The 24,148-nt window shown below is 41.3% G+C and overlaps 1 protein-coding gene across 4 annotated transcripts; it reads left to right on the top strand.

The window, feature by feature from the left end:
* Nucleotides 1-1,241: 1,241 nt before the first annotated feature.
* On the top strand, nucleotides 1,242-22,398 carry arl6ip6 (ADP-ribosylation factor-like 6 interacting protein 6). Of its 4 annotated transcripts, XM_027004656.2 has the most exons (5): nucleotides 1,242-1,718; nucleotides 1,830-1,883; nucleotides 1,967-2,099; nucleotides 21,484-21,686; nucleotides 22,277-22,398. In XM_027004656.2, the coding sequence occupies exons 1-5, from the start codon at nucleotides 1,475-1,477 to the stop codon at nucleotides 22,330-22,332; spliced, it is 690 nt and encodes a 229-aa protein (XP_026860457.2). In that variant the 5' UTR covers nucleotides 1,242-1,474; the 3' UTR covers nucleotides 22,333-22,398. The 4 variants fall into 4 exon arrangements, with proteins under 4 accessions (XP_026860457.2, XP_026860458.2, XP_026860460.2 ...); XM_027004657.2 differs by lacking the exons at nucleotides 21,484-21,686; nucleotides 22,277-22,398 and adding an exon at nucleotides 12,656-15,099 and having other exon boundaries at nucleotides 1,246-1,718; XM_027004659.2 differs by lacking the exons at nucleotides 21,484-21,686; nucleotides 22,277-22,398 and adding an exon at nucleotides 5,595-5,900 and having other exon boundaries at nucleotides 1,250-1,718.
* The last annotated feature ends 1,750 nt before the right edge of the window (nucleotides 22,399-24,148 follow it).

The following is a 24,148-nucleotide window of genomic DNA, read 5'->3' as shown; positions in this document are numbered from 1 at the left end:
TCCAGCTTCAGGTTCTTCAGCACATCTCAGAAAATCTCACGTGGTCAACCAACATAAACGCTCTGGTGAGGAAGGCACAGCAGTGGCTTTACTTTCTGAGAACATTTCGGAAAGCCAACCTGCCACCACAGCTGCTAGTGTCCTTCTATCAGAGCTCCATCGAGAGTGTTCAGACCCATGGGATCTCACTGTGGTTTGGCAACAGCCCTGTAGATGATAAGATGGTGCTGCAGAGAGTCAAAGACACAGAAGATCACCAACACTCATCTGCTCTGGAGGACATTTACAGCTCCTGATGCCTGTGGAAAGCATCCTGCATCATAAAGGACCCGCTTCACCCTGTCCATCACCCATTTGACCTTCTGCACTCAGGAACATGCTACAGCTCCATCAAAGCATCCACTACATGAGCACTGAACAGTTTCTATGCCAAGGCCATCACCACACTGAACTTAGCACTGAAAGAGCTGAACGTGTAAAGAACTATGCTGATCTCTTTACACTGTACTCTTTACGCTGCACTAAGGAACAACAATATATAATGTAATATATATGAAACGCAATATTCATTCTAAAATAGCTACCTTTGTGCAATATCTGTGCAATACTACTTGTGGAATTACAGTGCAATTCTTATTCTATCTGTGAAATACTCTTAAATACTTACTCTGTAAATATAGGTGCAGTATTTATCATAAGAAAACTTCTGGGTACACAGGATGTATACGAAGACACCCACTTTGTGAATTGTATATATGTCTATATATTTTTAATTCTATATTTTTATTTTGTCCTGTTTTAACATAAGAGCTCTATAATTTCGTTGTACACATAGCACAACGATAAAATATCAATCTTAATATATGTATGCTAGTTAACGTACGTGGTCATTTATATGGAATTATTTTTTTTTTAAAGAAAGATTCCGATATCTATACTTTCATATATCCCAACTATGATATAGATTAAGTATGAGGTAAATACAGTAACCACTGCAAAGCCTAAAATGTATATGCACTACATACACACGCCTAATGAAATATGTGCAGACCTGCAATTGCGCAATAATCTGGCCAACGCTGAACTGATCCCGACAGTCACGAGATGTTAGACGAGTTTATGAGGCGGTTTGATTGATATCAATTCCACCCGGTCCTTTGGGCGAAAGCCGTAGATGCGTAATTTGGATTGGACAAAATTGTTATAGGCGGTGTCTTCTCACGGCTGCGGAAGCACAAACCGCGATGTTTTGAAAGCGGACAAAATCCTAAACTTAAAAAAAAAACTTTACTCCTTGTAAAAGGATTAGGGTTTACATATATGAACTGTACACGTTCTAATATTGTTCTGAGTAAACTATTGAAAACTCAACCTTTACTATCTCAACTATCCTTTAGAACAGTAGAGTAAACGCTAGCCGGCAGGCTAGTTTGTGTTGGCTATAAAGCAGAATTCCCTTTTCTCCGCTTCAGCCATGTGGAGAGGCAGAACAACCACGTGGAGAGGTAGGAAAGGTCCTGAGTCTTTTTCCGGAGACGAATGCGACGCGAGTGTGGCAGTGACGGCTGAGTCCGGTGCGTCCCCGGAGGAGAGAAGCGCGCCCCGGCGCGTCTGGAGCGGCGGACACTGGCCCGCCCGCATACTCTCCGTGCTGTGTTGCCTCGTCATTTTCTTGTTCATTGGTGTACTTGCCTCCTTTCTCTATATCATTCTGAAAGGTATGAGTCCATTTTGTAAGTCCCGTCAGTGTTTTATTAACACCCCCCGGTTTGAAGGATCTGTCGCTAACTACCTCAGTATTGTCCTATCCTGCGTTGTGTGTCTTCCAGATCTAAGAGCAGAGAGAACCACCACTCCAGACGGAACAGAAGTAAGACTTTTAGGTAGGTCTAAGTTACATGTTCGTTAAATGTATTTCGCGTAGACAGTCCGTGTCATGTAGTCTAAGATACGTATTTGTTTCCAGGGTTTTGGAGTATGTTCATTCTTTCCTCCCTGGCTGGACTGCTATGTTGCAGTTTCTCCTGGACTCTTACCTACTTTGACTCATTTGAGCCTGGAATGTTTCCCCCCACGCCACTTTCCCCAGCCAGACTCAGGTACCTCCAGTTAAACACCAACACCACCTGCAAAATTCAAATTACGCACCAACTAACCAAATCGATGGCAGTCTAACAGCCTGGTACCAAAGTCACAGTGTTGTACAGTGTTGTATTAGTGTAATAGTGGTATACAGCGTTAGTGTAACAGTGTTATACAGTATTAGTATAATAGTGGTATACAGTGTTAGTGTAATAGTGTTGTACAGCATTAGTGTAATACTGTTCTACAGCATTAGTGTAATAGTGGTATACAGTGTTAGTGTAATAGTGTTGTACAGCATTAGTGTAATACTGTTCTACAGCATTAGTGTAATAGTGTTCTACAGCATTAGTGTAATAGTGTTATACAGTATTAGTATAATAGTGGTATACAGTGTTAGTGTAATAGTGTTGTACAGCATTAGTGTAATACTGTTCTACAGCATTAGTGTAATAGTGGTATACAGTGTTAGTGTAATAGTGTTGTACAGCATTAGTGTAATACTGTTCTACAGCATTAGTGTAATAGTGTTCTACAGCATTAGTGTAATAGTGTTATACAGTATTAGTATAATAGTGGTATACAGGGTTAGTGTAATACTGTTCTACAGCATTAGTGTAATAGTGTTCTACAGCATTAGTGTAATAGTGTTATACAGTATTAGTATAATAGTGGTATACAGGGTTAGTGTAATAGTGGTATACAGTATTAGTATAATAGTGTTCTACAGCATTAGTGTAATAGTGGTATACAGTATTAGTGTAATAGTGTTCTACAGCGTTAGTGTAATAGTGTTATACAGTATTAGTATAATAGTGGTATACAGGGTTAGTGTAATAGCGTTATACAGTATTAGTATAATAGTGGTATACAGTATTAGTGTAAAGTGTTGTACAGCATTAGTGTAATAGTGTAATACAGTATTAGTGTAATATTGTTTTACAGCATTAGTGTAATAGTGTTATACAATATTAGAATAATAGTGGTATACAGCATTAGTGTAATAGTGTTATACAGTATTAGTATAATAGTGGTATACAGGGTTAGTGTAATAGTGTTATACAGTATTAGAATAATAGTGGTATACAGCATTAGTGTAATAGTGTTATACAGTATTAGTATAATAGTGGTATACAGGGTTAGTGTAATAGTGTTATACAGTATTAGTATAATAGTGGTATACAGTGTTAGTGTAATAGTGTTGTACAGCATTAGTGTAATACTGTTCTACAGCATTAGTGTAATAGTGGTATACAGTATTAGAATAATAGTGGTATACAGCATTAGTGTAATAGTGTTATACAGTGTTAGTATAATAGTGGTATACAGTATTAGTGTAAAGTGTTGTACAGCATTAGTGCAATAGTGTTATACAGTATTAGTGTAATAGTATTCTACAGTATTAGTGTAATAGTGTTATACAGCGTTAGTGTAATAGTGTTATACAGCGTTAGTGTAATAGTGGTATACAGTATTAGTGTAATATTGTTTTACAGCATTAGTGTAATAGTGTTGTACAGCATTAGTGTAATAGTGGTATACAGTATTAGTGTAATAGTATTGTACAGCATTAGTGTAATAGTGGTATACAGTATTAGTGCAATAGTATTGTACAGCATTAGTGTAATAGTGGTATACAGTATTAGTGTAATAGTATTGTACTGCATTAGTGTAATAGTATTGTACAGCATTAATGTAATAGTGGTATACAGTATTAGTGTAATAGTATTGTACAGCATTAGTGTAATAGTGGTATACAGTATTATTGTAATAGTATTGTACAGCATTAGTGTAATAGTGGTATACAGTATTAATGTAAGAGTATTGTACAGTATTAGTGTAAAAGTGGTATACCGTATTAGTGTAATAGTGTTCTACAGCATTAGTATAATAGTGGTATACAGCATTAGTGCAATAGTGGTATACAGCATTAGTATAATAGTGTTTTACAGCATTAGTGCAATAGTGTTTTACAGCATTAGTGCAATAGTGTTCTACAGCATTAGTGCAATAGTGTTCTACAGCATTAGTGTAATAGCGTTATACAGCATCAGTGTAATAGTGTAATACAGCATTAGTGTAATAGTGTTATACAGCATTATTGTAACAGTGTTTTACAACATTAGCGTAATAGTGTTATACAAGATTAATGTAATGGAGGTATACAGTATTAATGTAATAGTGTTGTACAGCATTAGTGTAATAGTGGCATACAGCATTGGTGTATAGGGAGCAGTTGCAATATGTCATATAGAATGTTTCTTGCTTTCTAGAGTGATTCAGCTATTTTGCTTTTAGCTATCAGCCCAGGGGCTGCATGATAGTCAGTAAAATGGAACATTAGTCTTGTTTCTTCACTCTGGTTGGGCTGCGCTGGGGTGTGTTCATCACGGGCAAGAACAGAAAACCAATTTTACTGTAATTGGCTTCCATCATGCAGCCAAGATACTAGAGCTCTGCAGAATGGTCAACATCTAGTGGAAAAATTGGCCTGATTGGGCTTAGTGATGCTTAAAGCCCTGTGAAATGTGGGTGAACAACTCCTCTTCTGCTACCGTGAAACCTTTCTAGGAAACTGACGCATTGGGGGGACAGGAGAACAGTCCAGCCAGTTTTAGGAAATATCACTTTCTGTTCCACAATGAATATTGTTTTCTGTTTTGTATTTATCAACAGAGGAGGAATGTACCTCTCAAACAGGCATGAAGTGTTTTGGGATGTTGTTGGACTTGCTGTGAGCCAAGTGCTAGAGAAAAGGACTGAGCAGGCAGCACAAGATTATCTGAAGCTTATTTACAACAGCACAAGATATTGAAGGTTAACAGCTTCTGTGAAGGTTTTGATACAGTATCTAAGAGTGGCCAGACTCCTTATCTGGGATTCAGGGAGCTGCAGTTGTCTCTATGACTTTCAGTGTGCCGAGCACTGCAGCAGCACACACACGATATTATTACCAAAATATTTCAACCATTCAGTTGTATTTATTTAACTCTATTTTCCTGGGGTTATTTCAGTAACACAAGCAGCACCAGTGATGTTCCAAATTTTGCAAATACTGTGGGGTTTTTTTTAATGTTTTTAAAAAAATCTTTTGGGATATAACTGAATTGCTCTCAGAGACAGAAGGTGTTAAAGTTGTATGTGGTCCCCTCAGTCTGTGCCAACCATGTTTAGTTGCTGTAACTAGGAGGGCAGTGGTGCAGGGTAATGCAGCATGCCATTGCCATGGCTACACAGTAGCGTGCTCTTCCTTATCCAGGTGAACTCCTGGAACCTTTTCTCTGCTACACATTCATGCCCTATTCCCCACCTATTCCTGCCCTATTCCCAGGCTATTTCTGCCCTATTCCCCACCTATTCCTGCCATATTCCCAGGCTATTCCTGCCCTATTCCCCTACCTATTCCGGGCCTATTCCCAGGCTATTTCTGCCCTATTCCCAGGCTATTCCTGCCCTATTCCCAGCCTATTTCTGCCCTATTCCAAGCCTTTTTTGGCCCCTTCTCCATCTAGGGCCAGTGAACAGGAGCATAACTGAAGGGTTTGATATTGGAGGTTGGGGTGAAGTGAGGTTTGTACTGAACACCAGGCACTATTCTCAGTCAGGCATGATGCTTAATGGTACGTTAAATGAGGACTAAGTGTTTGCATGTACACCTCAGGATTTCATTTGTTTCTCGTTTGTCTTTTTGATGGTGTCCAGCAGGGTTCTCGGATGAGGCCAAGAGGGACAGGGCCAAGAGAGACAGGGCTCAGAAGGACGGGGCCAAGAGGGACAGGGCCCAGAGGGACAGGGCCCAAGAGAGACAGGGCCCAAGAGAGACAGGGCTCAAGAGAGACAGGGCTCGGAGGGACAGGGCTCAGAGGGACAGGGCCCAAGAGAGACAGGGCTTAGAGGGACAAGGCCCAGAGGGACAGGGCCCGGAGGGACGGGGCCAAGAGGGACAGGGACCAGAGGGACAGGGACCAAGAGAGACAGGGCCGAAGAGGGACAGGGCTTGGAGGGACAGGGACCAGAGGGACAGGGCCCAAGAGAGACAGGGCCCAGAGGGACAGGGCCCAGAGGGACGGGGCCAAAAGGGACAGGGACCAGAGGGACAGGGCCCAAGAGAGACAGGGCCCAAGAGAGACAGGGCCCAAGAGGGACAGGGCTCGGAGGGACAGGGCTCGGAGGGACAGGGCTCGGAGGGACAGGGCCCAAGAGAGACAGGGCTTAGAGGGACAAGGCCCAGAGGGTTGGGGCAAGAGGGACAGGGCCAAGAGGGACAGGGCTTGGAGGGACAAGGCCCAGAGGGTTGGGGCAAGAGGGACAGGGCCCAGAGGGACGGGGCCAAGAGGGACAGGGCTTGGAGGGACAGGGCCCAAGAGAGACAGGGCCCAGAGGCACAAGGCCCAGAGGGTTGGGGCAAGAGGGACAGGACTCGGAGGGATGGGGCCCAGAAGCACCTCAGACAGTCTCTGCATGGCATGAGACATCTGAGCATGTAGATGTTGTTGAATCTCAGCTGCTTCAGTGCTGTGACAGCAGGCCACGTGGTTACTCACTGATGGCAGGCCATGAAGACAGGAGTGACTGATACAGCCTAAAACATGTAGCTATCCCCCCCTGCTGGCACATCCCATTAACAGGCTGTGGTTCACAAGTTCAAGGGCTCTTCATGTTGCACTCTTTTCTTTGTCTTCAGATGAAGTGTCAATTTTACTGTAAATGAGCCATGATCCGCTGTTTACTTAGTCAGGCTTCAGATATGAAGGGTCATACTGCATAAAGTACGACTGGAACAGCTCGTGATTCCTGAAGCATTTATAAACATTTGTTCATGCTTTTCACATATTCTGTGAGAGCACTTCAGTGTGAGAGGACCAACATCTGTGAACAGCAGGTGCCTTCTTTGAGTTTAACGAGATATTGCTAATGTGATTAGGAGTGTTACAGTTACTGATGAATGTTTAAATACATTTAAATGCATGTGGTACCTGTCAGCTAATTTCTAAGTCTGTGCTTGAGAATGTTGTAAAGAACATGGTGTGATAGGGCATAAACAGTGATGTTGGAGCATTGTTTGTGCATTCACCTCAGCTGTACTCCTACGTGGGAGGAAATGTGCTCTCTGCTGTGCCTTAATCCCATAACGCCTGCTACTGATTGACCAGTACGGTAGAATATCATCAATCATGTCTGGGGGAAAGGGTTAGGCTGAGCTCGCAGCAAAATGCAGGGTCACTCCACGGCCCCCGTGTGAGCTTGTTATTGCAAGGTCATTATTTAATCACACACTGCTGCTCTGCTCATGATTGGACCAATGTGGCTTTGACATATAGCCTGGAATGCTAACGGGGTGTCAACCAGGACTGCAGCTATATAGGACCATCATCAGTCTGCCATCAAACCGCCATCAGCCTACCATCAGACCGCCATCAGACTGCCATCAGCCTGCCATCAGCTCGCCATCAGACTGCCATCAGCCTGCCATCAGCCCACCATCAGCCCACCATCAGACCGCCATCAGACTGCCATCAGCCCACCATCAGCCCACCATCAGCCCGCCATCAGACTGCCATCAGCCCACCATCAGCCCGCCATCAGACTGCCATCAGGCCGCCATCAGGCCGCCATCAGACCGCCATCAGACCGCCATCGGCACCAGTGGCAGCTTCAACATGGACCCCTGCTTTCACGCTCCAAATGTCTGACCCAGAGGTTCTTCTGTAGTGGCTCGCCTCAATAGCCTACAGCCATAGCACTGCTAAAATCACAGGCATGAGAAGGTCCAGCCTAGCAGAGAGGCAGTGGTCTTTAGGTCTGAGTATTGCCAGTAACTTCACGATATGATGTGCATCGCAATGTGGGCTTCACGATATAATGCAATACGACAACGAATAGTCTGATATACAAATGACCAAAATTATTATTATTATTATTTATTTATAATAATAACATATAACGACCAATAACACAACCAATGGGGAGAGTAAATTTAAAGTACCAATACAGAGAAAGCAAAAGTAAAAGTTAAAAATAATTCCTGAATACAGTCAATAGCTTCTCACCGACCACTACCAGGAAAGACACTGATCTTTATTAGAACTCAAAAATGTTGAAACACTTGATGTAGAGTTATCAATTCATGTAGGTGATGTAGTGCTATCAGACCATGTAGGTGGATGTAGCTTTATCAGATCATGTAGGTGGATGTAGAGTTATCAGATCATATACGTGATGTAGAGTTATCAGATCATGTAGGCAGATGTAGCATTATCAGATTATGTACGTGATGTAGAGTTATCAGATCATGTAGGTTGATGTAGAGTTAACAGATCATGTACATGATGTAGAGTTATCAGATCATGTGCGTGATGTATTGCTATCAGAGCATAGTTTATTCTTGGGCAGAGCATGGATCTGTGACAGCAAAGTCGGTAGAGCACTCTGGACTACACGGGTGTTTGCTGAAAATATCTCTAGTCCCAAAAAAACAGGGGCATTCAAGACATTGATTAGGTACTGCCCTAAATTGCTACTTACGCAGTCAACCAAGTCCTTCCGATCTCTTTCAGATATGGCATTTAGCCTTTCAGTTGTTCATAGCTGATTGTCTATTCAGGGCACTTATAGTGTGCGCTTGGAAGAAAACAGTCTGATCTGCAGCTCTTCAATTGAAGTGGTTGAAGTGCTCGTAAAGTGATTGAAACACTTCTCAGATGACGGCCCTGGTGAGGTCAGTCTGTCTTATGGGTGCAGGGTCTTGGCTTCCACCGTATAAGCATTTAGTGTCTTATAGACAAACAGTAAAAAGAACCTTTTAAAGCACCTGTGAGAGTGCTGGCCACTGGCGCCTGCTGAAAACATGGGGTGGTGGTGATGTGGCAGCACAGTTAAAAGGCTAAACAACACAGAGGAAGCTCAGGGTTTGAAGTTTCATACAAAGGTAAAGACACCATATTATAGTGTATAATGAATTGCATACTGTTTAATTCCGTAGCTGATCTCATATGAATATCACATCAGCCAAGGAATCATTAATTAGCTTAACAAATTCCAATTAAAATGCATCACAAACAAACAAAGCTTCCATTCATGTCCAGCACGTCATGTTTTACCTTATTTACAAGTGTCTTCCATTCTTTGAATCATTTCAGTGTGCTATAACTTGGCAAGCATAACGTTACTAATGGGGTAGGGCTTGTATATTCAGCATATGGGCACAAGAGAAATGGATAGTGTTCAGGGGGTGGCCCCTTGGGGGCGCTCTTGCTCCTGGCTGTATTTGTCCTCTTTATCTTTAGAGAACTTTTGACTGACGAGATGGCCACACACACTGGGCCCATAAATTACATTCTCAAATATTGTCAAAATTTAAATAAGTGTCGATGGTAAGCAGATAATTGTTCTGTTGATTTCTGTCACATTCCATTGACATGGCATGTCTTATTTAAACATTCCTTTTGTTCAAGCAAAGTCTAATCTATGTTAGTTAAAAGCAGAAAACACTGCATTTGATTTATGGTCAAACAAACACAACATGACCAACTAATTAACTACAAATTTTTTCAGAATACTACCTGAAAAGATTATAACATATTTTAAGTCTGGCAAAGAATGCTAGGATTCATGCAAATGGTATACAGAAAGCTGCTCTCCAGTAGAGAGTGAAACGTTTTTCTCCAGAAGAGAAGGTCTAAGGTGTCAGTGCATCAGTAGTATTCTGGTTTCGCACAAAATTAACAAGGAGAACATGTTTAGAAGTGTTCCATAACAATAAGCTCATCATACAGTGTTTCTTTAGCATCTTTTTAATTTTCTATCACTCTCCATCACTGAGTTGCAGCAGTTCACTTATGTAGCGGTTACAAGAAAAGGCTCATGTGGCTAAACTGAGGAACAGTCCTGTAACTCACATACTTCTTAACAGAATTTGCAACACGATATCACTTCGTGCTATAATTCTGGAGACAACAATTGTTTGCATTACCGCCCAAGCCCAGTCTTCGGACATCCCTATATTCCATTTCTCTTGTTCTCTAAATGGTAGACAGGAATTTAAGTATTTAATTTAAGTATTTAATATACACTATGAACTGGTACACGATTTCTTCCATCTTTATTGTTTATTTGGTGATCTTCTACAAACGACAATGTTCTGAAGAGCTGCAAACAAAAAGAAAAACATTAAAATGTAAAAGTTAATTGATTATTAAACTGGGGAAATAAATAACTTAAAACCAGAAGATGAAATGCATGAATAATTTGAATAATCATTTAAATAATTTGAAAATGAAATAACACTGGATGAGCAGAAATATTATGGATCTTCACTGATATTTAACATTTCAGCTATGTCCCAATAAACTGAGACACAGATTCTGTGCAGATTGTCCAGGTCCACCACATTAGAGAAGCAGATTCAGATGTTTTGTGAGTCGATGTGTGTGCGTGTGGTCTCTGCACTCTCCGCCTGCCTGGGCTGCTTCAGAACTGAGTACAGCAGGAACAAAGACCTTTAGAAAGCAGCTTTGATCATAGTGGTCAGTCTCAAGGCATTTTAAAGATCTAATAGACTGAGAGTGAAGCTGGCTCCTCAAGAAAGCATTAGACAAATTGTCCATTATCAGGAGCCAGAGTGATGTCCTGGGACACTAGGATGCACTGTAATGGTGTTTTTATGTGGTTCTGTTCACTGTTTCACAGCTCTTACATTAACATGCTATGGCCTGCTTGCAGCACTGCACACGCCTCCTGGAGCAATTAGGGTTCTCTGGCCCCATTGGACTCAGCCACCGTAGGCTGGCTGTGTGTTGGAGAGCTGCAGTAGAAGTGGGACAGGGCTCGTGGGGTATTGTAATGACAGATGTCTATCGAACAGCGTGAGTGTAACGTGCATGTGTGTGTGATGTTCAGGCAGGTGACGGGCCACTCTTTCCATATGGGCTACAGCATGGCCATTCTGAACGGCATTGTGACAGCACTCACCGTCATCTGGTGCCTTTGCTGAAGCAGCTCAGCTTTTGAGGCTGTAGACCAGGACTTCTTCATCATCATCATCAACCTTCCTCCTCCAGCATTTATGGCTAATAAAAGCAGACCATGTATATTCTCGCCATTTTGGATATATTGATGAATGCCTTTGTATTTCTTCTTTGTCCACTACCATGTCACTGCCAGCTTGGCTCGCTGATTTGTTAGTTCTCACCAGCCTATCAGCATGAACATTACATATTTTAACAAAACTGTGTTCTTATGGTTGTTGAGTTAGACACTAACCAGATTCATGTGATGTCTGTTTTGTAAAAGTGTTTTGGTTTGTCCATACTTTCTGAGGATGTGCCACATTTTTAAAAACTTTATGAATATCTTGAAAGTAGCATGCATAATGAGTTTTAACTGAAAGGAACAGATGAGTTGTACAGGGTGGCACCTTGCTGGGAACCACTTTGGGCAATTATGCTTTCCTAGTCATATAATTGCATTTGTTCTGCTGCACTAATGTTTTCCCCTACAGTGACATAAATGCCCTTCAGTGACAGTGCATTAGCCTCTGTGGTTGCCCTTTGCTCCTGGACTTTCTGTGGTTTCCACAGCAACAGCACAGCTACAACTTAACTGCTCTAAAATTAAATGAATGTACCTTTTTAATTCTGCAGCTTAACCAAGAGCAGAGGCCTTTCCCCCATGCTTTATTAAGACACCAGCCGCTGAGCTGATCCTTGAAATGGGAGAAATTGCTTTTGAGAAGGTTATGGATATGGCGGAGGGTGTGTGCTAGAGGCGGTTAGTCAAGGCTAACCATAATCCTAACGCTAACCCTAACCCTAACACTAACCCTAACCCTAACGCTAACCCTGCTACTGTGCATGTATATGTGTTTGCCTTTTATAGAACTTTATAGTATAGGGTCATAACACTGGAACACTCAGGGATGAAGAACTGTGAAACAGTAACACCCCAGACTGAGCAGCATTCCACATTCTTTCTCTGGATGTACATGAGAAAGAGAATACTAGAATGTGTGAGACTGGTTTAATCCATGTGTGAAAGGCACAAAATGTCAATACTAACACCCGAGCTTTTCTTCTCTTTCTTTTTTTTTTTTTAAATATGTATGATATTAATATAAATGAGGTATATACAGTTCCACTGAACCTCAGAACACTGTTCAAGTACCAATGCAGTGTAAAAGTGACTTTCATAACAACAAATAAATAAAAATAAAGTGTTTCTTTTGTCCCCAGTCATGACTGGTTTGCATGGCCATTGTGACAAACGTCAGGGTTCTCTGTTCAGATGCTGCTGTGTAGGGAAGCAAGTATTAAACCACTTTGTTTGAAGTGCTTATATCTGTTCTGAACAAGCAGTGAAACTGATGAGGACATTGAATAAATAGATAATAAGTGAGGATGGAACAATGTTTCATTGTTCAGCAAAGACGTTTTATGACATTACATGCACCAAAGCAACAGCACACCCCAAAATTGTCTCAAAAGTTCTTTAGTCTTCATTAAAGCAATTACTATTATTATTCACAACAGCACTTGCACAGTGTTGTACAGTTTAATTCTTGTTGTTTCTTGTACAGTGCTGAACCTGCTCGAACGCCAACACAACATGGACATCACACGCCCTGTTTGTCCTGCTTGTGCAGTCGATGTATTGACGTGTGCAGACCACTACTGCTCCTCTGTGGCTCAGCAATCGTGGAGTTTGTCTTTTGAACACTGTGATCGTACACCACACTAGGACATGGCTAGACTACAGACATCAAGTGCCAGAGAAAATTGTGCAATGCACAGCTAGAGGCTTTTTAAAAATAATAATTACCCTCCACCCCTCAACCCCCAAACACAGAAAGATTTTTTCTGTAAATAATAAGGCAGCTCAAAGTAGTAACGGAGATGTGTCTCACCTTAGAGAGCAATATCTAACCAACCTTATCAGACATGACTAAAATCACTGAGAAATGCTGGTAATACTTCACCCTCCTCCCCATGTAAAACTCTGTCGACATAGGGCATTAAACGTATTTAATAAGACTTAATTTAGTATTAGTACTTTTAGTATTAAATTATTTTAATCCTGTGTGAATCAATATGTGTGAAAATATTTCATCATGTCATGGGGAAAAGGTTTTATGCATTTTTTCTCAAGTATGGAGGGACTCGAGTCATTTGGTTTCTTCGTGCATGGCACAAATACCTCGGGTGTAGATAAGTTATTTAATATTTTATTCATCATAGGTAATAATCATGTTGGGCAATATTCCATATTTTAATTATTTCTAGTTATTTTGAACCTGGATTTGGTGTTTTGTACCCTTCACCACCAACCACAAAAGCCTTTTGTCAAAAGCCTTTAATGTCATCAATTTTTTTGGGTGCAAAATTTTAATGTTGATGGCCAGCACCTGAATTCTAGGATGCCAGCATTTTCTAGTTCATTAACAACAGAACAACAGAAGCAATGCACATTTTTTAGAGGTGACAGTTGTGTATAAATCAAGTAGCCACTCCCATCTCATCTTATTCTGTGTGAATCGGTCATATATTCTACAAATATCCTGTAGTAAAATTACATTACTCCACCTCCCCATGTAAAAATAATCCCGTTAAAATAGGGCTTTAGACAGCAGCATGAGGCACTGCTGCATACGTGCCTTTCCTTCCTGTCCTGCACTGTTATAGGGGTCATGTGTTTAACCCTAACCCATGCGTTTAACCCTAACCCATGCGTTTAACCCTAATCCATGCATTTAACCCTAACCCATGTGTTTAACCCTAACCCATGCATTTAACCCTAACCCATGCATTTAACCCTAATCCATGCATTTAACCCTAACCCATGCGTTTAACCCTAATCCATGCATTTAACCCTATCCCATGTGTTTAACCCTAACCCATGCATTTAACCCTAACCCATGCGTTTAACCCTAACCCATGCGTTTAACCCTAACCCATGTGTTTAACGCTAACAAATGCATTTAACCCTAACCCATGCGTTTAACCCTAACCCATGCATTTATCCCTAATCCATACATTTAACCCTAACCCATGCATTTAACCCTAATCCATGCATTTAACCCTAACCCATGTGTTTAACCCTAATCCATGCATTTAACCCTAACCCATGCATTTAACCCTAATACATGCATTTAACCCTAACCTATGTGTTTAACCCTACCCAATACATTTAACCCTAACCCATGCATTTAACCCTAATCCATGCATTTAACCCTAACCCATGCGTTTAACCCTAACCCATGCGTTTAACCCTAATCCATGCATTTAACCCTAACCCATGTGTTTAACCCTAACCCATGCATTTAACCCTAACCCATGCGTTTAACCCTAACCAATGCATGTAACCCTAACCCATGCGTTTAACCCTAACCCATGTGTTTAACGCTAACAAATGCATTTAACCCTAACCCATGCGTTTAACCCTAACCCATGCATTTAACCCTAATCCATGCATTTAACCCTAACCCATGCATTTAACCCTAATCCATGCATTTAACCCTAACCCATGTGTTTAACCCTAATCCATGCATTTAACCCTAACCCATGCATTTAACCCTAACCCATGCGTTTAACCCTAACCCTAACCTGCGTGAGACCTCTGGAACACCTCTTTTGTATTCAGACTCTGTTCCATCTAGTAGGGGTTAGGGTTAGGGTTGTGGTTTTGCATTCAAGCTCTGTTCTATCTAGTTGCCTTTGTAAAATGTTCTGCCTACCTGTGAAACAAAACAATTAATAAAATGTTTTATAAAATGTTTTATAAGTATATGTGTATATTGTACGTACATTCCAGCATTCAGTTAATGTGCACAGGCCAGCTAAGCAAGTTGTGGTATATGTTTATAAAGTCTTAGACAATGACCCTACATGTGTCTTCATATAGCCACTCCGACAGCTGCTCAGTCTTCCATTGGTTCCCAATGTGTGCCAGTTCCACTGCCAGTAATGTTACTTCAACTGCAACTAATTACATTTCTTTCTGTGGTCACATTTACTCACAGAATTATGACATGTAAATATACAAAAAATAAATAAAGTTATAAATATCTCCCTGTAACTATAAGAGGGCATCACTGATGTATCATGACCCTTTTGTTCCATCAGATTATTCTTATTTCTAATTAAGCACAACTGCATTATTAACATACAAAATAACAAGAGTAAACCAAAGGCAAACCAGACTACTATGAAAAGACACCAAACTCCCCAAACTAGTGAATTAAAAATGCTCATTTATTTAGTAATGTCAATAATGTAATAATGTAACATTTAAAAAGTCCTAAAACACATCTACATAACCATGCCTGTGTGTCAGTGTTATTCACGTAGCAACCTATTCATTATTAATGTAATAAAAAGTATTCCAAATTATAGTTACTAAAAAGAAAATTGAAATTACTCAATAAAGTTTATGCGCTTGTCAACCTGTGTTTCGATTATTTACTTAGGGACATATGCTATTGCTGTAAACAAGCTATAATTCTAACTCAGTAAACAATTTAAATACATTCCAGCCCTGGTTCCTGAGCCTAAACCTGCCATCGCATGTGAATATTACCAGCCAGTCCTGCCTCATGATTACAAATAAATGTGTAATACTAACACAGCACAGACTGAATAAACGTATACTGGAACGAGAAGTACAATGTTTTAAAGCTGGACTGAATAAATACAAATGTAATATATAATTTTAAAAACCTGCAAAAAATACTCACGTATCATTAAAGCTTAATCCAACGCAATCTCACATGCACTGAGAAACGAAACGCAGGAATAAGACTAGAAGAGTACTGTTAAGTAAATTGCATTTATTTGAATGTAACATGGACTTTTTGTTCAAACAGTATTCAGGTTAGATTAAGTTAAATATCACAACTCTTTGCTAAACAGATTTGTTTATTATCATAATCACAAAAAGGAAATGCAGATCAGTGGATTCCAGTGAAAGTGTCCGGAATGTCACGGTTTCATGCGTCTTGAACAGCATATACAGTTCGTGTTGACGTGTGCCTGGTAATAGATTATTGGATTAGATTTTTTCTGAGAGGGCATCAATGTGATTGTGGCGTCGGGTCAAAACGAACTTTTCTGCACTTCTTCATGCATAGCTTCATGCACATGTCCACATTTTCAAAGCTAGGAGTTCCATCTTCTCTCAGTTCACGTTTGCCAGCGATGCCAACATATTTTGCTCATTAATATGACCCCACTATGACCGCTTCTACGTCCTTGGAGGATCTTCTGTCTTTGACCATAACGTTTATCATTCCTTCGGACTTGATCAGGAGGTTACATACCAAGCAAACGACGCCAAAAACCACAGTAAGCGCGAGCACGCACATGACAGTAATGTGCGCCACGCTGACTATGAAGCTCCGCTCACGCAGACCGGGGCTCGCGGAACCGCTGTCCGTGACAGCCGATGACAATGTGCAGCAGGTGAGAAAGCTCTCAGTACTTGGGCTGGAGAAGAAACTCATGTCCATATCGTCAATTGCAGACGAATTCATCGTGGTTTAGGATACTTTCCGGGTCCTCTCGTGAAAACAGAAACAAGTGCGTAGAAATCTGAAGTTTCTTGTATATATAAAACAAGGCTAAAATTGATGCATATTTAAAGAAGTCGGTTATAAAAAGCAGCTTAGGAGAGATTCTAGGTCTTTGCTGTTGGGACAGTTAGGTCTATATACATCCCAGGCGACAGACAGGGCTCGTGTGAGCTCGAGGTTGTTGAGCAAGTTCGAGACGAGTGCAATGGAAGTGTTTGTTTCATGCTAACAGCGCCTCCCAAAGCATTACAAACACTTGCCTGGCTTCATGCCTCATTCTTAAAACCAGGTTTTCTTATTACACAGTCACCGCTGGAATGTTATAGATACACTGGAATTAAATGTCTAAAAAAAAAAGGGCTTTCCACCTACTTTTTCTATTTCAGAAAATTAGGTACTTGCCACAGCTGTTATCCTAAAAGGTTGTTGTTGTTGTTGTTGTTGTTGTTGTTGTTGTATTGGTTCAAGTATCTTCAGTTACTGGTTAAAATATCTACATGTAATTGTTTCAAGTATCTTCAGCTATTAGTTACTTGCATGTATTGAAACCTATAGATGAAAATACGGTCAATCCAGTTTTTTTAATTGTCATTTCAGCTATATACAGGAATACAGTGAAACGAAATAACCTTCCTTCAGGACACTTCTGCAACACAAAAGGAGAACATACATCTAGACAATAAATATGAAAATACAGATACGATATAGGGCAACACCAACCACTACACGTCACTGAGTAGATGTGCAAAAGATGTACCATGTTGTAATATTTTAACAGATATGCTTACAGCATACAGCAGCCAGTACACTAATTTAAGAACATATAATTGTTAAATAGAATACAATATTTGTTCACTATTTGTTGTCATGTACTGGGAGTTGAGGAGTCTGATGTCATGGGGGAAGAAACTATTACAGTCTGGCTGTGAGGGCCTGAATCCAAACCAGGCAGTGATGCAGCCATTCAGGGTACTCTCTACTGCCCTTGTAGAACATGGTGAGGGTGCTCTCTACTGCCCCTTGTAGAACATGGTGTAGATGGTGTTAGGGATATGAGCTTTCCTCAGCCTCCTCAGGAATTAGAGTCACTGCTGGAGTCCCTGCTGGAGTCACTGCTGGACTTTCTTGGCTATGGAGCTGGTATTGAGGGTCCAGTTGAAAGTCTCTGCTAGATGGACCCCAAGGAAGTTGGCGTTTGTAATGATTTCCACAGAGGAGCCATTAATATTGATTGGACCTGTGCTTTCCTGAAGTCAACTACCATCTTTTATTTTTTTCCACATTCAGAAACAGATAGTTGACTTTGCACCAGTCAGTTAGCTGCTGCACCTCCTCCCTGGATGCTAACTCATTGTCCTTGCTGATAGGATCCATCACAATCATGTCATCAGCAAACTTGATGATGGTTCAAGATGTGTATTGCTGCACAGTTAAGGATCAGCAGAATGAACAACAGTGGACTGAGCTCACAGCCCTGGGGGACCCCAGTGCTCAGTGTGGTGATACTGGAGAGGCTGCTCCCAATCCAGACTGGGGTATCCAGTCACAAAGTCCAGGATCCAGTTACAGAGGGAGGTGTTCAGGCCCAGTAGTCCCAGCTTTTCAATCAGACACTGAGGAATGAAGGTGTTGACTGCTAAACTGAAGTCTACGAGCAGCATTTTAACATGTGTCCTTTTTGTCCTGATTGGTAAGGCCCAGATGAAGGGAGGTGGGGAACGGTTGGGGTGATATGCGAACTGTAGGGAGTCCAGTGAGGGGCAGCTGTGTCCTGATATGCCTCTCAAAGCACAAGTCTCTCAAAGCACTTCATGATGATGAGCATGATTGAGACGGGACAGTAGTTGTTGAAGAAGGACACTGAAGATTTCGTCCTAACCCTAATCTGGCCCTTGTCACTGAAGGTTTTTATCCTAACCCTAATCTGGCCCTTGTCTCTGAAGGCTTTTATCCTAACCATAATCTGGCCCTTGTTATTGAAGACTTTATCCTGGGCAGTGGCAGCTCAGAGGTACTTGACTTGGTATTGGAAGGTTGCAGGTTCAAGTCCCACCACTGCAAAGTTGCCACTGTTGGGCCCCCGAGCAAGGCCCTTAACCCTCAATTGCTCAAACTGTGCTCAACCATAATTATAAATCGCATTAGATAAAAAGCGTCAGCTAAATTCCATAAATGTAAATGATATAGCCAGTCACTGATGCTGTACACTCCTCCAGGTTGATGGTGTAGATGGCAGTTGTGGCTTCCCTAATTGTGCCCCAGACAGTGTGCTTAAAACAGTCCTGAAAAGCATGGATGGCTCCTGCTGGTCAGTATATCACCTGTCTCAGAACTGGCTTGGAGCATCTGACAAGTGGTCTGTATGCTGGTATTAACATAACAGAGGTGTGGCCTTAGTGTCTGAGGTGGGGGTGGGGCTCTGCTTGGCATGCATTAGGGATGTTTGTGTAAAGAAGATCCAACATGTTCACCCCTCAGTGTTCAAAACAGGCTGCAAAACGATTTGTTTGAATAGTGTTGGTGTTTGTCAAACTTCTTGAAATAAAATCATGGTATTAGGGTTTGCACTTGTTAGTAATGAATAAGTTGTAGCCAAAAATGTAGGACACAGAACTTTACAAATAATCCCCCAAATTCTCAAATTGGCAGTGATTGCTTGACTTGTACAGCAGAGGGCAGTGCTGTACGTCCAGAAATAAATGTACCCAAAGCAGACCACGCAGTGTCTGTCCTCTGAAGGTCGGTAACGCAATAGTTATCGTTCTCATTTTACGCGAAAGTATTCAATTTTCATTCCCCTTTTAATCTTTATTTGTCGTAAAAATGAACTAAATTATTTGATTCAACATCACGTGTCCTATGAGTCATTAAATCATTGCCACTGCCAGCAATTCATACAGACTTACTGTGCAATAGGATAAGTATGTTCTGGTTAAGTATCGCCTTCATAAAGGATTTACTGGAAGTCTATAACAAGCCTTGATTTTTAATATAGTTCTAATGATAGACCTTATGTATTTTGTGCTTCTAGGTATCAGCATTCATCCCTGTATTCTACAGTATTCTAGTTCATTGGCATGTCTGATTCTAACCTACTGTATGGTACTAGGATATATTCTATGAGTAAATGACAAATCACTTTTGTAAGTCGCTCAGGATAAGAGCGTCTGCTAAGTGCCATAAATGTAATGTCTGTCTGTAGTTTTAATGCCTGTCTGTAGTTGTAATATCTCTGTAGTTTTAATGCCTGTCTGTAATTGTAATGCCTATTTATGCACCATTGCTATTCAAAGTGCTCTTCCATCTGAAAGGGTCAAATTTGTCTCAAGTGAGCACTTACCAGTAGTTTTAATGCCTGTCCACACTTACCACATCTTCCCACTGTCTGATCTTCCCACTGTCTGATCTTTTGTGTTAGGCATGGCAAACTACATGTCTTAAATGCTCCTTTTTGTGAGCGAGGCTTTTTTGGGAAGATCGATCATGAAGGGTGCTTCTCTGCTCTTAAACCTGGCCTTACTGTCAACCATCTCTAACAGCAGTGTGTGAATTATTTATTTATTTATTTTTCACTGAAGTGTGGTGGGTTCACTTATGCCGACTATTTGGCATGTTCTTACTCCTACGTAAAGCTCAGACCAATCCAGGGGGAGCAACAAAAAAGTGGGGGTGGAAGGAGAGAGAGAGAGACAGAAGAGAGAGAGAAGAGGCAGAGAGAGAGAGAGAGATGAGAGGACATACTGCTATTTCTGTCTGGGTGTTTCTGTGCATTGTTGAAATACACTCTCTTCAGATGTGCCTTCTGTGAAGAGCTTTCTCCTTTCTCAGTGGTGTGTGTGTGTGTGTGTGTGTGTGTGTGTGTGTGTGTGTGTGTGTGTGTGTGTGTGTGTGTGTGAGTGTGAGTGTGTGTGTGTATGTGTGTGTGTGAGAGGGAGAGAAAGAGAGAGAGAGAGAGAGATGGAGACACACACAGAAAGATGATAGACTTGGCATGGAGAGAACAAGGTGCAGATGGGAAGAAGAGAGGGTGGAGTAGCAGGGAGACGTGGGGGGGAGAAAGAAGGGTGAGGCAGTGAGACAGAGGCAGGAACAAGGGGGAGAGAGAGGAAGAGAGTGAGGGGGAGAGAGATGGGGAGGCAGGGAGATGCATGGAGGTATAGATAGTGAGAGAAAGCTGTTGGCAGTCACTGAGGGGCACAGTGCTAGTGGACAAGGAGTGAAATACAGGGTGAAATGAGGGGTTTGGGGCTGGGGTTTTCGGGGTGGTTGGGTGGGTAACTGATGGTCATCCCTACGCTATTCTGTTCCATAATTTTCACTGAGTAAACAAATGAAGGTTAGGGTTAGTGTTAGGGGTAGGGTTAAGGTTATCCCAGCAAACAAATGAAGGACAGAAGCAGAGGATGTGCGTCAAGCTGCCAAGACCGAGTGTTTTTGTGAGTTAGTGAGTGTAACTGCCCTGAGCAAAGTCCTGTTTTTTTTTGTTTGTTTGTTTTTTTGGCATTTTATTTTGCTGTTGTTTGTTTGTTTGATTGTTTTTTGTTCATTTGTTTTGTGACATTCAGTTTGTGAGTATACTGTGACCCATATTTTATTGTTTTGGCTCTGTGACTGTGAGGTTGAAGTGTTTCCATAACCCATATAAACATGTAAATATGGCTCTTTTGAAACCTGGTCTTCCCCTTGCAGAGGCCCAAGTAACTGCAAACATTAAATGAAACAACTTTAATGGAAATGGCCTGATTAAACAGTGATGGTCCACAGTTCTCAGCCCCATCATGGTGTTTCCCTGGTCAGGCCTGGAGAATGACCAGTAACCTTCACGTTCTGCTTCTTTTTAGGGCTCTTTTGGTGCTGTTCGGTGGGGTCCAGATGTTTCACTTGCCCAAGAACACTGCACTTTTCCTGAAAAACTCTAGATCTGCTTCAGTAGTTTATGAGTCACTGTCCTGCTGCAAGGGGAAGCCTTTCTTTGGACCAAAGCAGCTCATATGCTTCTGTATAGGTCACCATTCTTCCTGCTGGTGCTGTTGGTTGTCAGACTGTGAGTATAGATGGATGAGCCAGTCCCACTGGCAGTTATACGTGCCCACGCTGCTGTGTTGCACAGATGAGGTGCTTTATTCTGAACCATGCACACTGACTTTATTCTGAACCCTTCAGACTGCCTTTATTCTAAACCTTGCACACTGCCTTTATTCTGAACCCTTCACACTGCCTTTATTCTGAACCTTGCACACTGCCTTTATTCTGAAACTTGAACACTGCCTTTTGCCCATGCATTCCACGTCCTTTCTGATGCATGCTAATCTGCAATTATGTTAATCTAACCCTCTGCAGTCTGGGAGCATCTGTCCATGAGGTTTGTCCCTGACCTCTACATTCTTTATGTTAACCAGTGGACACCATATATGGTATTTTTTGTTTGATGATAGTTTTTAAACTGTCTAGGCCAACATCCTGGATGTTACATATTATGATTAACAATTTTGCTCTTAACTGAATGTACCTTTCAGTCATGCACTACTATGGCCTTCCATAGTCAGCTATGTGGTAAGATATTGCTAACCTCACAAGTTTGTGTATTTCATACAATTCTAGCTCATGATAGCATGTGTTTTATTTTTTTTTCAGTCAGCCTCATTCTTTGGTCCTCATGTTCAGAGCCTGTGGTTGCACTGAAGATATAAATGCCACATCTTAAACAGACTGCTGCCCCTAGTGATGTGGTGTAGGAACTGCAGCCGGCCAGCATATGCAGCGCATATATATATATATATAAAAAAAAGACTTTCTGTCATCTCTGATGCTCTCACTGGTCTTTATGACTTTTGTGAGTGTGTCTGTGTGTCTCTGTGTGTGTGTGTGTGTGTGTGTATCTAAACCCTTATGTTTGTGTGGATAGTATCCTTGGTGTCGACATTTTCCTTCTGAGGCAGTCACATATTCTGCATACGATATCGTCTGGTTGAGATCCCTACAGACCATACATACAGTGTTTGCAGAAACTCAGATTTGTTTTACACACATTTATACAGCTCTCACTCTTAGACACCACTCACCCACCCAGTGAAGCTACTGATCCACTGACGCAGCACTGACCATCAAGTACAACCACTACATTCACTTTCTTATAGAATGGTTGGAGATTGGTAGCACATGGGAACAGCATGGAACAGAATGGAGACCCACATACTATATCTGCTCAGTGGCCTGAGACAGGAAGTATAATAGAGCTTGTTGCAAGAGGCCATAAGGACAAAATACAGTGCCCTTCATACCTGACCAGTCTCTCTGACCTGACCATTCTCCCTGACCTGACCAGTCTCTCTGACCTGATCAGTCTCCCTGACCTGCTCAGTCTCCCTGACCTGACCAGTCTACCTGACCTGCTGTTAACCACAAATGTCCTACTTTACATTCAGAGGAATAAAGTTTAGGTTGAATCCGCTTACATTTTTATTCTCAGTTTATATAACTTTAATATGAGTTTTGTTTTGTTTACTAGGGTAATCCTGCTAAGTGCTGATGTTACCGTGTTAAATATTCAGTCTGCGGCGTGTTGCGCGAGTGAGATCAGGGGAACAGAACGCTGCTGAATGCATGATCAAATCTTAGATGCTCTTTTACCGATCAATATATCAATATATGAAATCAATATATTTTATCCTAATTTGATAATATATGGTTTGTCACAAAATTAAGGTAAACAATTATACTATACTCAGTTTGTTTATTTGAATTGTCATTTTATTCTGGAACAGGCTGATATAATATTACAGATTGTATGTTCATTATACTAATGTGTAATACCATAAACTGTATGTAGCGTATATCTATGTGTAATACCATAGACTGTATATACAGTATATCTATATACAATACCATAGACTGTATATACAGTATATCTATGTGTAATATCCATGCTTCAAGTACTCTGCTTGTTTGGACTGGCATGTATTTCCATGGCAGTTATCCAGCTAATTCCAAAAACTAAGTACACAGAAAAGGACTCTACAGTGGTGTTTTGATTTTGTTGCTCACCAGTATCCCCCACAACTAACAACTTATTACTGAAGCCCAAAATATATACCACAAAATCAGGTGTTATCTTTTATTTAACCCCTCAGAATAGGGATATTGAAACATGCAGATCCCCAGCACTGCAAATGTCTCACCAGTGGGTAAATAATAGAATTCACTCCCATCACACAGGAAACACGAGGCTAATTTTCAACAACTGTAAGGACACACCTCTCGGGTGGTGGCTCAGGGCCTGGAACATTTGGGTTCTGAACAAAAACACTGAAGGCTCAGAGTCACGAATCCCAAAGCTGTCTGCACACTCCCAGAGTCCCAGGGCTGTTCCCAAGCAAGAGTCATAAAAGAGTCAACATGCATATGATCGGTATACCTGCCTACCTTCCCTGTACCCTTTGACCTGTATCCTAACCCTGTCTTCCCTGTGCCCTTTGACCTGTACCATAACCCTGTCTTACATGTGCG

This window comes from Electrophorus electricus, chromosome 1 (genome assembly GCF_013358815.1).
Source record: "Electrophorus electricus isolate fEleEle1 chromosome 1, fEleEle1.pri, whole genome shotgun sequence".
Lineage (NCBI taxonomy): Eukaryota > Metazoa > Chordata > Actinopteri > Gymnotiformes > Gymnotidae > Electrophorus > Electrophorus electricus.
This window is presented reverse-complemented; position numbering and strand designations above follow the sequence as displayed.

Bases quoted from the DNA above. Each gene is read 5' to 3' on its own strand.
- arl6ip6 (XM_027004656.2), top strand. From the start codon at position 1,475: ATGTGGAGAGGCAGAACAACCACGTGGAGAGGTAGGAAAGGTCCTGAG. The intron at 1,719-1,829 runs GTATGAGTCCAT...TGTGTCTTCCAG, and splicing joins TCTCTATATCATTCTGAAAG to ATCTAAGAGCAGAGAGAACC. The intron at 21,687-22,276 runs GTGAGTATAGAT...TTTTTTTTTCAG, and splicing joins GTGCTGTTGGTTGTCAGACT to TCAGCCTCATTCTTTGGTCC.